We start from the raw sequence: 16,481 nt of genomic DNA, 5'->3' as shown, positions 1-16,481 counted from the left end.
TGGCAGACCAAATAGTGCTACATGGATGTGTTTGCCAACCTGGAGACACTGGAAGCCAAAATGAATGGATCATCAACAGTGGAATAATATAATCTTCAAGGAGGCTAGAGCTCTACAAGAGGTGTATGGCCATCGGAAGTGACGTAAGTATAATATTGTTAAATTTCATCTTCGGAATGCATCAAAGTAAGTCACCCTGAAATATACTTCAAATACATAGTCAAAATGAGAAACTATTTATGTATATTCGGTTGCCAATGTATATCACAGGTGATTGGTTATAGTTACAAAGTAAAATATCTTTCTGGAATTAAATTTTATTTTCATATTACAAAATAATGATTCAGTAATACATTATTAATTAGTGTGCGTTTTAATGATATATAAATAAAATACACTTATTTTGATTTGGCGTGTGTGGAAATGTAGAAATCATTTTTAAAAAACATTTCTCAAACAAGTCTCACATTATAACAGCGAATCTGTTAACCTTCACTTTTTTTTTATTCACCCAAGGTTTAAAATTCTCAGTAGTTATCTACTTTATTATAGACAAAATAATAATAATTAATTAAATAAATTTTCAATACAGTTTTGTATAATTTAAATAGCTGTTCCTCTTTCCAGATTTTGCTTGATCTCAATGGTGTGCTCTCCGTAAAATCTTTCCAGTTTCTTGTTGAACTTGGCATTTCTTTCATTGATGTAATCAATATCCGAATCATCATTGTGTGTCCTCCTTCTGGAATACTTCTGCCTCCTCGAGATCTGTTGCTCAACGTCCTCCACCATTTTGTCAACAGCATCCTTCCTGTCCTTATGTGTTCCTTGCAGAATAACATTTGGTCCACCGTAGAAAGCATCTCCGTGTTTTTGTTTTTCTCTTTCATACTGCTCAAAGTTAGGTGTGCCCATATTTTTGACCAAACGATTGTATTGTCTTATAGTGGCTTGTTCATAGGTTGAAAATCCTTCATCCGGGTTCTTCTTTTTCTTTTTTCGTTCCAATCGTTCTGCATCTAATGCCGATACTTCAAGCAACTTTGTCTGATCGTAGTTTACTCCCATTGATTTAGCTTCGTCCCTCGCTTTCTGGTCCATCAGTAACCATTCAGCTTGTCGTTTTAGGGCTTCGTGATTGGAAGGCAATTTGTTTCGTGCGTCTTCAGCCACAACTTCTTGGTGATTGTGATTGCGGGCTTCGCTTCTCGCGGAGTGTAAGGTTTTCAATCGTTGCATTCGTTCTGCTTGTTTCTCGGCAAATGTTTTAGCCGAAGAAGTCTCAGGCTGGACATCACTCATTTTTTAAATTCAAAAATAGTTATTATCCGAATAAACAGTACACGAGCGGTTCAGTTTTAATCACAGTTTGTGGAATTTGACACACTCTAAATCAGTTACTTCAAACAATTAGAGGAAGAACCAGGAATAATATATATGGGTTACAAGTTATAATACGACGTAAACACCAAAGTGAAATGGAAATGAGTCAAAATTTGACACAATGCTTTCCAAAGATAAATAAAACCATAGATATAATTAGAAAAAAGACACATATTATTATAGAAGGTGAAACACATGCTGAACTGGAATATAATAATTATTTTTTTAATACTGAATGAGATAAATTTTATATTATATTTTAAAAAAATATGTTTTATTCGATAAGTATGACATATTTTTTTAGAGATTTTTCACTAATATGTTGGACAAATTTGTAATGTTTTTTTCCTTAGAATTGTAGCTTTGTCGTGAATTGATAACTTTATTTGAACCAAAGATAATATGTAGTTATTTTTTGTACGAAATTGACGAAATCCAACGTCAAACTTTGCGTGTCTATTATTATATTCGATATGACATTTAGCATTTTGAGGTTTCGATGAATGTTTTGATGAATTTGAACAAGTAATACTATAATAATGGCCGTTCCTCCACAAGCATTTGTTAACCGTAACAAAAAGCATTTCCTCGGAATTCCGGCACCGCTTGGATATGTTGCCGGAGTCGGAAGAGGGTAAAGATTTTCAAAAGTCAACATCTTATAAAATAAGTTCTTCAAGATTATATTTGTGTTTATTTACTTGTTTCAGTGCTACTGGATTCACAACTCGATCTGATATAGGACCTGCGCGAGATGCCAATGATGTTTCGTGAGTATTTATTGTTATTTTTCTGGCTTACTTCCTGGACGATACAACATGTGGTGAAGTTGTTTTCGTGCTACTTTTTGTTGAATCTTGAAAGTAGTTAGGCAAAATTTTAACTAAGTGTGTACCGAAATTGAATTAAAGTAACTTTTCTGACGTTAGCATTATATTTACTGAACAATTATCCATATTTCCAGTGACGACAGGCATGCTCCCCCTCCAATAAAGCGCAAAAAAAATGAGGACGAAGACGATGATGAAGATTTGAATGATTCCAATTACGATGAGTTTTCTGGCTACAGTGGATCTCTATTTTCCAAGGTAATTTTGTTATTATTTCCTCTAAACTTTCATGTCCGATAATTACATTTATTATTCACTGTATTGTGCAATCAAAATTTTTCAGTATTAACTGTAATAGGGACACATTTAGCCAGGACCACCGAGAGCGGGGTTCTGTGGGGGATAAATCATCAGGCTTATTAAGGGGCCCCGAAGCGCGAGCAATCGTAGTACCTACCATTGATAAAGCGCCTTTGATATGATTTTCTTAATAAAAACGGTGATATGCAAATCTTCCAATTATTATCTTTCAGGCCCATTGGTAGATATAAAGCTAATTAAAATAATGCTGTTGTCATAAGCAAAAAGGCAGCTAGCAATTTCAAAAGTCACATTCTGATATACGTATAAGTACAATTATAATAAAAAGTATCCGACCTTTGCAATTTCCCACCCTCTTTGTTTTTGACAGCAGAATATTGTTAATAATGTAAACTTTTTAGGATCCATACGACAAAGATGATGCGGAAGCTGATGCCATATACGAGGCAATTGACAAGCGCATGGATGAAAAGCGCAAAGAATACAGAGAAAAACGTCTCAAGGAAGATTTGGAAAGATATCGTCAGGAGAGGTATTGTAGAATTCTTTACTGATAAACCCACAAATAAATTAGTCAAAATAATTTTATGAAATTCTTATTTTCATAATGAAAAGATTTCGGAAGATTGTAGAAAAATGTCTTTTATAAATAAAAGGTTTCTTAAGTGAATCCCACTTCATATTACAGACCAAAGATTCAGCAGCAGTTCTCTGACCTGAAGCGAGAGTTGGTGACTGTTTCTGAGGACGAGTGGGCCTCCATCCCAGAAGTGGGTGATGCGAGGAACCGGAAGCAGCGCAACCCTCGCGCCGAGAAGTTCACCCCGCTGCCCGACAGCGTGCTGTCCAGGAATCTGGGCGGGGACTCCTCGGGGTCCATCGATCCCGGGTCGGGGCTGGCTTCCATGTCTCCCGGCGTTTTAACTCCGGGCATGCTTACTCCTACAGGTTCGAATTATGTTATTGAGCATAAATAAAACTCCACTATTCTTATAATTTGTCCCCCCCCCCCTGACCAAAACCATGTTTTTCCTTATGTTAAAGTTGTTCAACAAAACTTTTGTTTTTTGCAATTTATAAATAGAACACATTCAACATTTGAACTTTGAGAAAACTCAATACATAAGGAAGTACCTACCCCATTAACCTGTTAACCTGGCGGGACGTATAATACGTCAAACGTAAACAGTATCGGGTACGGGTAGGACGTATAAATACGTTCTTGAAATATATGTTGCGCCCTGGAACGAGCGGGACGTATATTTCCGAACATATCACACGGAAATTGAGTTTTTAATTTTTACATATTTTAATTTTTTAAACTCAATATTTCTCTTTTATCTGTGTGCTTTTATTTATTGTTCTGTAATTATAACCTTTTTTATATATTTTTGTAATCTTTATAATTGTTTGTAAATATTCTATTTTTTCACTTTTTTTGATGCATAAATAAAAAAAAATAAAATTAACGTCCACTGGGCGTGACGTATTGATACGTCCTAGTGAAGGAGTTCGCCCCCGTTATATGCTGCGTTATTAAAAACTGAACTCCCCGGTTAACAGGTTAACACCTTCCCAATTTATATTTACCTTCAGGTCATTGTGCAATTTTTTTCTTTTTAGGAGATATGGATCTTCGTAAACTAGGGCAAGCCAGAAACACATTGATGAATGTAAAATTATCACAGGTAACAAATAACACTAATATTAATAATTTTTTTAAATTGGGTACACAATACAACCATGTTATCTACATTTCTTGTATATAATGTGTTGGCATTTTGTTTCATTAAAAATGAGGCTATTTTTATTTGTCAGGTGTCGGACTCGGTGACCGGTCAGACAGTAGTAGATCCCAAGGGCTACCTGACAGACCTGCAGTCCATGATACCGACGTATGGAGGGGACATTAACGACATCAAGAAAGCCCGACTTCTGCTGAAGAGTGTGAGGGAGACTAACCCCAACCACCCGCCAGCTTGGATTGCCAGTGCTAGGTTAGAAGAAGTAACAGGTATGATCACTGCCAGATTCAAAAATAAATCTCGGGATTATACAGGGTGTCCGGGGGCCAAGTGGACTAACTTCGGGAGATGATTCCATGTGACACAAGCTCAGCATAATATTTACTTGGCCTATTGTTTCCGTACGGTTTCAACGGATACGGGCCAATCACAATGTTGCCACCTCAATCTCGGTAATCGCTAGTTCACAGCGAATATATTGGGTAAGTTTGTACCTCACATTAAGGATTTTTAGTAGGTATGTCTTTTTGTATGGGAAAAAAAAGTTTGAATTTCAGAAAAAGTTTTTCATCTTTTTTTACTCCTACCATCACGTAGAATCACCTCCCAAAGTTAGTGCACTTTATCCCCAGATACCCTGTATTATAATACAGTACTATCGCATTAATACGCCACCCCAAAACTGGGCAAGTGTCCAATGAGTGAAAGAGGCAGATTATAGTGAATGCGTACAAACTATGCTCCAAATGAAAACAGGCATTTTGTGAAAACAAACACTGCTATCGTTCTTTTGTAAAATTTCCATTTTTATCGTTTAATGTTAACCCCTCCGACTTTTCGCGAACTTGAAGCTAAGATGTCTTTACCGAAATGTCAATTTCACGAAAACGTTGTGTTATTACCGCCTCACAATCAAAGCTCTATAAATGAAACATTACTGAACGGAGCCGAATAGTAAAAACTGTTTTAGAAAGGTTACAAAATAGGCTTTCAAATTGTTGTATCATAAATAAATATTAACATTTGTAAATATTTAAATTTAGAATGGAAACATGAAAAAATTGTAAAAATGACTCACCTGTAATGTTTTATGTAAAAACGATACTAAAATCACGGATAATGTAAAAAAAAAACACTTATTTCATCGTACAAATGTACAATAAACAATTCTGTCACTTCACTTTTTGACCATTTCATACAAAATATATTTTTAAAAAAATAATTAAACTTGCGAGGCGGGTCGGCACGTCAAACGGCTTTCTTGGCGTCGTTTTACGATTTGGCGGGTAAAATTTGCTTCCACTGAGTAGGTCTTTTTACGGGTTTCTATGGATAACTTTGAATAGAGATGTGAAGCTTCATTCAATACGAATATTCTACTTTTTGTTTTAGGGATGTCACTAGAAGAATAACGGAGTTATGACGATTTTTGTGGAAACACACGCGTTGACGTGTAAACACGCTTATTGTACTTGACTGCTATCGTTATTTTATCGTGTATATCTGCTTACGTTGCTGACCGGTTAAGGTGTCAAGTTTACTCTTGTGAGGAAGACTCCAAACATATCCAAATCCAAACAATAAACGTGGCAGATTGAAACACACAGAAAAACGTGCTACAGTTGCTAGAATACATAGAAGTTCAACAGAATTGTCCTAAAACAACTATAATGAACCCGGTGACTGGTAAAACGGTCAGCTCTAGCAAGTTAGACTGCCGTGTAGTAACTGAGTATAAGAGTTAGATAACCCACGTCGGTGTACAAAGCTTTGCACTCGAGTCTAGGCACACAGCGTACTACAGAATTTGACCTAACATACTGGCCAATTATAGAGCCTGATTTTTCAATTTTTCAACTAGTCAAAATAATGGCGGATTATAATAGTTGTATGTTAATCGCGAAGCGGATTACTAAGAAAGTACTTTATTCTATTTGTTGTTTCCAGGAAAGGTCCAGTCGGCCCGCAATCTCATAATGAAGGGCTGCGAAGTGAATCCAAGCAGCGAAGAGCTGTGGTTGGAGGCGGCGCGCCTGCAGCCGCGGGATACAGCGCGCGCCGTCATCGCGCAGGCCGCCCGTCACGCGCCCACCAGTGTCAGGATATGGATCAAGGCGGCGGACCTGGAAGTGGAGACCAAGGTACGCAGTGTGATGTTATGTAGTTAGTGTGTTAGTCAGTGTAAAATATATGGTTTGTTCAGTAGTTCTTCCTTTGGCCGCTTTGCAGGTTGAAGTGGTCAAGCTGTGCAGCTGCAAATTTTTAGCATTCTGAATTTTGAACAAACTGTTATCATTTGTATTGTAGGTGTTACGTTACGTTCTTTGGAGATATACAAGAAAATTATATTTATAAAATATTGTTTAGTTATTGTCGTAGTTAGAGAAGCATTGTTACAATGTTTTTTTTTTTATTTCATGCAATAAAGTTTGTGAAATAATTAATAAATTTTTAGTATAATCCCGCCTGCCATGCTAGGTATGCCCCTGTGTTATGGCGGGTGAAGTTTACAAATTGAATTATTTAAATTATAATAATAATATTACACAATACAGTTTAATTTTGTTAAATTATCTGAACCAAATATTGTTTCTTTTCCAGGCAAAACGAAGAGTATACCGCAAAGCTCTCGAGCACATACCAAACTCGGTGCGTTTGTGGAAGGCGGCTGTAGAGCTGGAGAACCCTGAAGATGCCAAGATCCTGCTGTCCAGGGCTGTGGAGTGCTGTCCCACCAGTGTGGAACTGTGGCTGGCGTTGGCAAGGCTGGAGACGTACGAAAATGCGAGGAAAGTGCTGAACAAAGCCAGAGAAAACATCCCCACAGATAGGCAGATCTGGGTCACTGCTGCTAAATTGGAAGAAGCCAACGGTAATAATCTTCATCTTATTTTAAATTATATATATTTAAAAAAAAAAATCCATTAATTTCAAATTTTATTGGAAAATTTTGGAAAAATTGACAAAAATATTGAATTTCACTCTTGTGCTCTCATTGTACATACTCTGTGTGAGATTACATACAACTACTAGTAGTTCTGTGAACAGTAGACCTTGCCTCCCAAAAAGTATGTTTCTAATCTTTTTCTTATTTTAAATCAGCAGTAAACACAAAGATTTCACATTAAAAAAGTACCTTTATGAACCAAAATGATATTATTTATTTATTTTTTATTATTTATTATATAAGTACATTTTTGTTTATTTGTTACAATATAATATGATCAAATATTTCACCCTCTTCCATAGAAGCATTAGCTTGTGGCTGGAAGAGGAGTGTACATTGTTTTATTACAATAAGTAAGTAATTAAAAATAAAATGATTTTAAACTTATTTGAAGTGAGTTATTCTTAAGATTAATTCAATTGTAAACATTTTTTTTTTTGTAAGTTTATCTTTAAAAAAATTTTTCACAGTGTTTATTATTTGGATGTTATCATTAATGTTTCTAATTTCTTCAGGTAGTCGATTGAAAAAAATTCTTGCCCGGTAAGTGTAATAATTTTGTGCAAAGGAAGTGTTTAATTTTGGGATGGAAAAATATATTTAAGTCGAGTACGGTTTTCAGTTAGAAATTGATACTTGTCTTTTTCTTTTATGATTTGAATTAATGCATTTTTAGTATAAAGATCTTTAAATGAAGGCACTTGAAATTCTTCGAATAATCGATCCGTTGGGTAATCGGAAGGTTTTCGTAATATTATTTTAATTATTAACCTTTGTACCACTTCTATTGGAGTAAGGTTAGTTTTGTATGTGGATCCCCAACTAATGATACCATATTGTAGAGTTGATTGGACCAAGGCATAATATATTAAATATAGGTTTTTTAAAGACAAAAAATTTCTAATTCTTAAAAATACATATATCAGTTTTCTGATTTTTTTTACAATTTGACATATTTGTTCCTTCCAATTCAAATTTTTATCGATAATTACTCCTAGATATTTGATTGTGTTTTTTAGTATTGTGCAGTTTTGGAGACAGTAATTTTTATTATGTATTTTGGAATTGTCATGAATAATAATGTTAAAATTTTTAGGGATGTCTTTTGTGTGTATTGAAAATGGAATTACATATTATGTTTTATCGCTATTTAGTGATAGCAAATTAATGTCGAAGAAATTCTTAAGAGTATTTATGTCTTCAGTGGCTTTAAGTATTACGTTTTCCCAAGTTTTTTCGCTTATTATTAGAACTGTGTCGTCGGCATACAAAGTAATTTGGCCATGTAGTGGTTGAAAGAAAATGTCGTTAACATATATGGTGAAAAGAATTGGTCCAAGCACTGTACCTTGCGGGATTCCAAAGTCAGAATGTTCTTTATCGCTATTAACATTATTTATTTTTACGACTTGTGGTCGATTTTTTAAATTGTACCATCTTATCATCTTATCTCATCCATTTAAATGTTTTTGTAAATTGTACCATCTTACCGGATAATGTATTTATATATTTTTTTTATAAAAATGGTATATAGTTTTACCTTAACTATTTTCTCTAGAAGAGCCACTTATTCAGAGAAATGATTTGATTGTGCCCATCGGCTACTGCGCCGCCTGGCAGGTTAAATCCCCTACCATTTTGAAACTGGAATGTAACAAACAAATTTACAGAATTTCCAAACGGTTGAGTTAAAAAAAAAACATCGCTGCGCTCAGTCAAAAATAATTTTCCCTCTAATGAATTTTGATTTGATATTTTTTCAGAAAATAGCAATATGGTTGAGAAAATTATAGACCGCGCCATCAGTTCACTAAGTTCTAATGGAGTAGAAATCAACAGAGAACACTGGTTCAAAGAAGCCATGGAAGCAGAGAAGTCTGGAGCAACGCAAACTTGTCAGGTTTGTTCTTTTTACATTTATATTATTTTCTTTCAAAGTTCTTATCCTAGAAGGGAACAAGACACATTTCTCAAGTAGCTGACAAATTTTCAGTATGAATATAACCCATGATTTTAAGTGTTTCTATATCTCATAAAGTAATTAACAGAATCTAATAAGAATTCTCATCGCAATTCTCTTTTTTTAAAAATTGGTTATTGCCCTTATGTACCTAATATTTTGTGTAATCAGTAATAATCACCTATGTTTCAGGTTATAGTCCGTTCAATCATAGGACACGGAGTAGAAACTGAGGATCAAAAGCACACCTGGATGGAAGATGCCGATCATGTGGGTTTCATTTACAATTTCAAATCTATATACTATTTCAAGTCTACTTTCAATTTAAAATCTACTTGCAATTATTTCATGTCTACTTACAATTTCAAGTCTGTTTACAATATCAAGTCTACTTACAATTGCAAGTCTGTTTACAATATCAAGTCTACTTACAATTTCTAGTCTGTTTACAATATCAAGTCTACTTACAATTTCAAATCTGTTTGCAATATCAAGTCTACTTACAATTGCAAATCTGTTTACAATATCAAGTCTAATTAATATTTTTGATGACATTTAATATTTGCATTCAATCACCTTGTTCATAGATTGGTCTTAATATTGTGTGGTTTTGTCTGGCAGTGCACAACCCAGGGTGCAGTGGAATGTGCGCGTGCAGTGTACGGCCACGCCCTGAGCGTGTTCCCGTCTAAGAAGTCCATCTGGCTACGGGCAGCGCACCTGGAGCGCTCCCACGGCTCGCGCGCCTCGCTGGAGGCCCTGCTGCAGCGCGCCGTGGCACATTGCCCAAAGTCCGAAGTGCTCTGGCTCATGGGGGCCAAATCCAAGTGGATGGCGGGTCAGTCAATACTTTACTCTTTATTACTAACTAATTGACCCTTCAAATTATACCGTTTCTTAAAAAATCGACAGACCGGAAAGGGTTTTGATTGAGGTGGTATCTTTCTTCCTCTACTCATTTCGGCACGTAGTCATTGGTTGAGGATGCCTTGCCAAGTATCTCAGAGAGTAACATTTCATCTGCTCTATAAAGTTATTATTCACAAGTTTCAGTTGAGCATTTTTTTTTTCAACTATAAACTTCCACAACGTGTCATTGTTGCTATTTATATAAATATACTATAAACCGTAAAGGTCGATTGTATTCTTGTTTGGAGAGAAGAAAGGATTTACTTATTTTTAAACTTAAAACAACTTGGTTACTGTTAAACATATTCAGCGTAGCAGAATGCTGCCTGCTCATTAAATACATAGATAAAATAATAATGAAAACAACAATATTCAAAATACAGTTCTCGCACACTAATCCGCCGCCCCAAAAACCAGGCATGTGAACAATTAGTGAATGCGGTAGATTACAATCCATACATACAAAACTTGCTAAAAATGAAAACAGGTATTTTGTAAAACAGTACAACAGACTCAGCATTCCCACTTTGCGTCTGTGGATTAGAGATGGCAATCGGTCTGTTAACAACGGATTGTCAATCAGACAGACTGCCCTCATTTGCACAGAATCAAGTAGGTTTATCAAGTATTGTGGGGCTCCAGCCCAGAGGTGACTTCCAGATTCATTTATTGGGAGTAGTTGAGATTTGTATAGAAATCTGTTAGCCCTCTAAAAGACGTCCAGTTTCTTGGAAGCCTGGGCTGAAGCTCTTTACTCGGGCTTCTATGGAGCCTCGGTACTCGAGCTGGTCTGATATACTCCAAGCATTCAATGGTTTAAAGTTGTCACGCTTGCCAGAAGACTCCATTTTGTAAACTAATTTAAACAAAAAACGTGGCAGAATGAATCAAACAGAAACACTTGTGACAGTTGCTAGAATACACACACGACTAAACGAAATGCCCTAAAACAATAATAATTAACCCTTGTGACAGGTAAATGGTCAGCGAGAGCAAACTAGATGGCGATATAGTAATTGAGTGTGTAAGAGTAAGATAACCCAACCCGTCGGTGTACAAAGCTCGGCGCTCGAGTCTAAGTACATGGCGGACTATTGGGTTTGATATTCAAATGCCGGCTAATTATAGAGCTTGATTTTGTGCTTTAAAACAATTAATCAAGTTGTTGGAAAATCGAGCGGCGGATTACTGAGATACTGTACGTATATAAATAGAGCGAAAAGTTATTGTAAAATATTCTTTTTTCAGGTGATGTCCCTGCAGCACGAGGAATATTGTCTCTGGCTTTCCAGGCCAACCCCAACTCTGAGGAGATCTGGTTGGCCGCTGTGAAGCTGGAGAGTGAGAACCAGGAGTACGACAGGGCCCGGAGACTTCTCGCTAAGGCTAGGGCCTCCGCACCTACTCCTAGGGTAACACAATGTTAATCCTTTTATTTGTTTTTGTGAAGTGTAAAGTATTACATGGCCGCTGCAAATGTCGCTATCATCAGAAATGCCATGGGTGGTAGGTAAATAGCACTGACATCAGAAAAGGTAACATGAAAAGGCTAACATGAAATCCGGGTATCGTAATAAGCCACAACTTTTGTTTACCCGATTTAGGATTTGTAGTTAAGTTTTTTGCGTAGCCATTAATTTGCAAGCGGTTGTAAAATGAACTAGTAATTCGTAAGCAGATTTTATTTTCATGCACTAAATGGTGATATTGCAATGCGAGGTTCCTGTATACTGTCAGATTCCTTTATTGAAAAATCACTCTCCCTGTTCCGCGTTACTTGGTTTGTTCCCCTTGCCCTTTTGGCAGCTCTGTCCATTCCTTACTCAATTGGTAAATAGCTACTACATCATTTATATTTATGTTTTTATTTCTGTTTTAGGTTATGATGAAATCTGCTAAACTGGAATGGGCTTTGAACAACTTGGACGTGGCACTGGAACTACTTGGAGAAGCCATTAAAGTTTACCCCGACTTCCCTAAACTGGTTATGATGAAGGGTCAAATAGAGGAACAGTTGGGACAGCTAGACAGTGCACACAGTTCTTACAATTTAGGGGTAATTAATCTAACTCTTATTGTATCATTTTTTTTTAACCCAAGCACTCAGTGCCGCTATAGGGGTGGCATGCATCTTTTGCCGTATTACGCAAGAAAATAAAGTCTTATTTCTTAATGTTTTTAATATAAATATTTTTTTTACTTTTCCTTAATTTAACCAGAATCATATTAGTACAATTAAATTGTAATAAGTTGCGGAATTCTATTTTACCAAGACAAATAAAATTTTAAAAACTTTTTTATTTTATATAAATTATATTTCAATTCAAATTAATCATTTTCTTAAAAAATTCTTTGAGTTGGCGGTACGCGCATACCAAAAAACTTTCGAGTGCAAAGGGTTAAATACAAATACTGAACAAAATCCCAACTACTCCCAACCGTGTCTGGAGCCAATTGGGGTATTTTGTGAGGTAGAAGGTTGTGGAAAAGGGATGGAGATGGTGAGGAAGGTGGGGTATTCAGACCTGATCACCAAACACTACTAAAGCATTTCGAGCAACTTTTAAATTCTGAATATACATCTTATATATACTGATAGTATCTTCCACTCTGGATTCTCAAATAATTCTTGATTCAGGATGAATAATGATATTTTTGAGGTTAATTTGATTTTTCTTTTTCAACAGCTAAAACAAAATCCAAACTCAGTGCCTCTCTGGACACTTCTATCTGCCTTAGAAGAAAAGCGTGGCTTTATTACCAAAACCAGATCAATTCTGGAAAAGGCTAGGTTGAAAAATCCCAAAATTGCTGAAATTTGGTAAGAAAAAAATCAGCAATATTTTTAAGAACGAAATCCTAAAGGACCTAATGAAATGTGATGGGCGTCCGATTTTTATTTTCAAATGTCTTGTACGTGCAATTATTTTTTCCATTTATCACAGTATAGATGATAGATATTTTTTGTTTTTTTATACTTTTCATAACATAGTATGTATAAAGCCGCATTCTCATCTGCGAGCTGAAACTGTGACCTTTGCAGACACAATAACCCTCTGGTGTGTATGTGATGTCCACGCCACTATAACCATAAACCATTGATTTGTTGCAAAAACCGACAGCCAGTCGGTTCGCCACTTGCCATGTACACACTATGATTTTGGTAACGGTAATGGTTACGGTACACGGCTTAACCTTTTGTACTATTATATAGAAAATTATATTATTATGCATTTATAAGTCGTAATATTTTATAGGTTGGAAGCTGTACGAGTTGAGATACGAGGCAAGCATTTAGAAATAGCCAACACATTGATGGCCAGAGCTCTCCAGGACTGTCCCAACTCCGGCCTGCTCTGGGCTGAAGCCATATTCCTTGAAGCCAGACCACAGAGAAAAACTAAAAGTGTGAGTGTTCAATTGCTTTGAGAACTGTCAACCCTTTTTAAATTGAGTATTTTTTTGTAAAAAATAATTCAATCTGTTTAATAATTACAGCATTTAATTGGTGTCTTCCATAGGTTGATGCCCTGAAAAAGTGTGAACACGATGCCCATGTACTGCTAGCCGTTTCTAAACTCTTCTGGTGTGAGAGGAAACACCAGAAATGCAGAGATTGGTTTAATAGAACAGTAAGTTATAAATATATTATGATGTTTAAGGGCATTTTTGCCAAAGTTTGTACATGCTTTTATGAAATCCATTCCATTACTTTTGCCTTCCACTTATATAATCTCGGAGTGGAAGTAACGTTATCACACATTTTACAATGCCGAAATTTTTATGAGGTTTATCACTGGACACGTTTCATGTGTCAAATGGGATTTAATCCTAGTGATAGAAATTTGCAAATTGTGTTTCATTGAAAATCCTAAAGAGGAAGCCAGAATTTACAGTCAATGTCACTGGCGTAGGTGTCCAGTACAACTACGAAGAAAAAAAAAGTCAAAATTGTGGGATATGACAGACACAATGTACAAATTTTAGCTAAAATATGTACAGTGTAATAAATAATCTCTATTCAAATTAATACATGTATGAATGAGTTATTATTTTTTTTTTTTAAGCTGATCTTTATTGACTGAAAATTTTACTTTTTTTTTTTTTTTAGACAATGTATAGATAGTCCCATGAAGCTGCCACATGGCTGCTTGTCTGCAGGTTGGGTTCAAAATTAACAATTTGTACGTATGTACAAAATGCATACAAAGGAAATCAGTGGCAGAGCCACAGTTTGATAATGCTTTCAAGGAGTAAAATTGCTACCACAAATAATGTTCTTCCCTATCAGCCTCCCGTCATCGGACCTTCCCATCCTGCTCTAATCCTCTTCTGCATGTCTTCCTTGGTTTGCCTCTGGGTTATTTCCGCTGGGACAAGATTTTCGGTGTTTGGTCACCCGACATTTTATTACCTATTTTGTTTAGCAAACATTTTTCTGTACCATATTAAGATGTTTGATTTTGGTGACTGTATTTTTGATGTTTTATTAATTGAGGTTTTTTTTACCACCAGGTAAAAATAGACCCCGACTTCGGCGATGCGTGGGCGTGCTTCTACAAGTTTGAGGTTATGCACGGTACGGACGCCCAACAGGAGGACGTGAAAAGTCGCTGCAAAGCGGCTGAGCCTCACCACGGGGAGCAATGGTGCCGGGTGTCCAAGAACATTGTCAACTGGTGCCTCAACACCGAACAAGTTCTTTTGCTGGTCGCTAAGGACCTACCCGTTCCTACCTAGAATGTGTTCATATATGTATGCAAAATGTAGATTTAATTTAAAAATAAATATCTTTTTACCATTTTGTCAATACATAACTTAAAAGTTATTATTCAAGCTACACATTGAAAATAAATAGAGTGAATTTCTCTTATGAGGTCTTTTGAAGGACTGTAAAATAAATTTCTTATGTGGGAAAACCATAGATAATAGAAAGGAGGCAGATGGGCCATGAACCATTATTAGTATGAAACTGCGTGTGTAAAAGTGTCGCCCCACCTTTTTTCTATCTGCACATTAAACGCACAACTTTCATTGACTCCGCCATCTTTATAGTCGGTGCAGTTTGGTCATAGCTTGGGTACACTTGGCACGGTTCCACGCCTCGTTCCCATTGTCTTCGGGAAAACCTTGCAATAATAAATAAAATATATTATGTGTGTTTCAAATAAGTTATTTTTATTTTAGTTTTCAAGGGACCGAATAAACAATGTATGTGTAAATTTTTAAACATAATATTTTTCTTGAATGTAGATTATCTTGTATGTAATAAGAAGTTTTTCTTATTGTTTTTGATTTATTTTTCTATAAAAACCCAATAAAATATACACTCTTGTGTAATTCCTCCAACTGACAGGACATAAAAGTAATGCAGGCTCAATGAATGTCTTGACGTAAAAGAACTTTAAAGAAAGTTAGATTCTTATCAACTAGTGAATATTTATGTACGTATACCAAATTAATTTACTTTAACCTAACCAAGTATCATCATGATTTTAATTTCATTACCTAGCGTCGCAGTATCCACTCGTATTTATAGAACCTAAAAATATGGAATAAAAATGGTGAATTATTGGCTTTAAACTGCAGTTCATATGTTTCAATATTAATATTTTTAGCTGCTCGAGTGGGTATTCTTTTTTACTTACACAAAGTAATCAATTTTCATTAATTATGTTTTTGCAACAACCATTAGGCTGACTACCACAAAATTATGACAGTCCGCAACCATCTCCTAGTCGAATGCGAAACACGCTAGGCCGAATACAATATTATGGTTTATGAAACATTTCGTACAAATGAAAATAATTAAATATTTTTTTCTAATTAATAATAATTAGGTCTGATGTTAATAAATTGAAATGAAAATAAATAATTTATATGGTACCTACATGTGTTTTTTTTAAAACTATTATTTGTTATTTTTTCACCTCCAAGGTGGTTTCATAAAAAATATGGTGACCTATAAAAAGTACTAAGTGATGAAACAAAAAATAGGTGACATATGTAACTATTTAATCTAGTTTTTGTTTCATAACTTTATAGCACTTTTTATAGGTGTGTTGAATTGTCATTTTGAGAAGTTGTCATGGAAATAAAAAATATTATACATAAGAACCAGGGTGGCAGAGTTGAGGGGAAGGATCAACAACTCCAGAAATGTCCTTATCATTGAATCCCGTATGACTCCATGATCGAGCATCGAGGAGCGTTGGAGAAAGATGTTGGCCCCCCATAATGTTTTTTTTTTTCCTTTATGTCATTGTTTTATTTTTATTCTTATTTATAAATATGTTCTCACAAATCCCTGTATGTTGTAACTACGTACTTATACTCTCTATGGAATGTGTGGAATTGCACTTACCTCCCCACATTCTGGAATAAAG

The 16,481-nt window shown here is 35.4% G+C and overlaps 2 protein-coding genes across 2 annotated transcripts; one reads left to right on the top strand and one right to left on the bottom strand.

Annotated features, from left to right (window-relative positions):
- Window positions 1–286: 286 nt before the first annotated feature.
- Window positions 287–1,501, bottom strand: LOC149426174 (pre-mRNA-splicing factor Syf2). Its single transcript, XM_089635971.1, has one exon. It carries the CDS (start codon window positions 1,300–1,302, stop codon window positions 604–606), a length of 699 nt encoding a protein of 232 aa, XP_089492097.1. The 5' UTR covers window positions 1,303–1,501; the 3' UTR covers window positions 287–603.
- Window positions 1,502–1,845: 344 nt separating this feature from the next.
- On the top strand, window positions 1,846–15,981 carry Prp6 (pre-mRNA processing factor 6). Its single transcript, XM_089635962.1, has 18 exons — window positions 1,846–2,017; window positions 2,094–2,153; window positions 2,348–2,471; window positions 2,936–3,066; window positions 3,223–3,482; window positions 4,158–4,222; window positions 4,353–4,548; window positions 6,227–6,420; window positions 6,881–7,151; window positions 8,990–9,126; window positions 9,379–9,456; window positions 9,808–10,024; window positions 11,344–11,507; window positions 11,975–12,151; window positions 12,783–12,916; window positions 13,353–13,503; window positions 13,617–13,727; window positions 14,611–15,981. Exons 1-18 carry the CDS (start codon window positions 1,923–1,925, stop codon window positions 14,833–14,835), a joined length of 2,790 nt encoding a protein of 929 aa, XP_089492088.1. The 5' UTR covers window positions 1,846–1,922; the 3' UTR covers window positions 14,836–15,981.
- The last annotated feature ends 500 nt before the right edge of the window (window positions 15,982–16,481 follow it).

This window comes from Hesperophylax consimilis, chromosome 1 (assembly GCF_061612785.1).
Source record: "Hesperophylax consimilis isolate HC1 chromosome 1, BYU_Hcon_1.0, whole genome shotgun sequence".
Taxonomy (NCBI): Eukaryota; Metazoa; Arthropoda; class Insecta; order Trichoptera; family Limnephilidae; genus Hesperophylax; species Hesperophylax consimilis.
The sequence above is the reverse complement of the archived record's forward strand: the minus strand, read 5'-3'. Positions and strand labels throughout refer to the sequence as shown.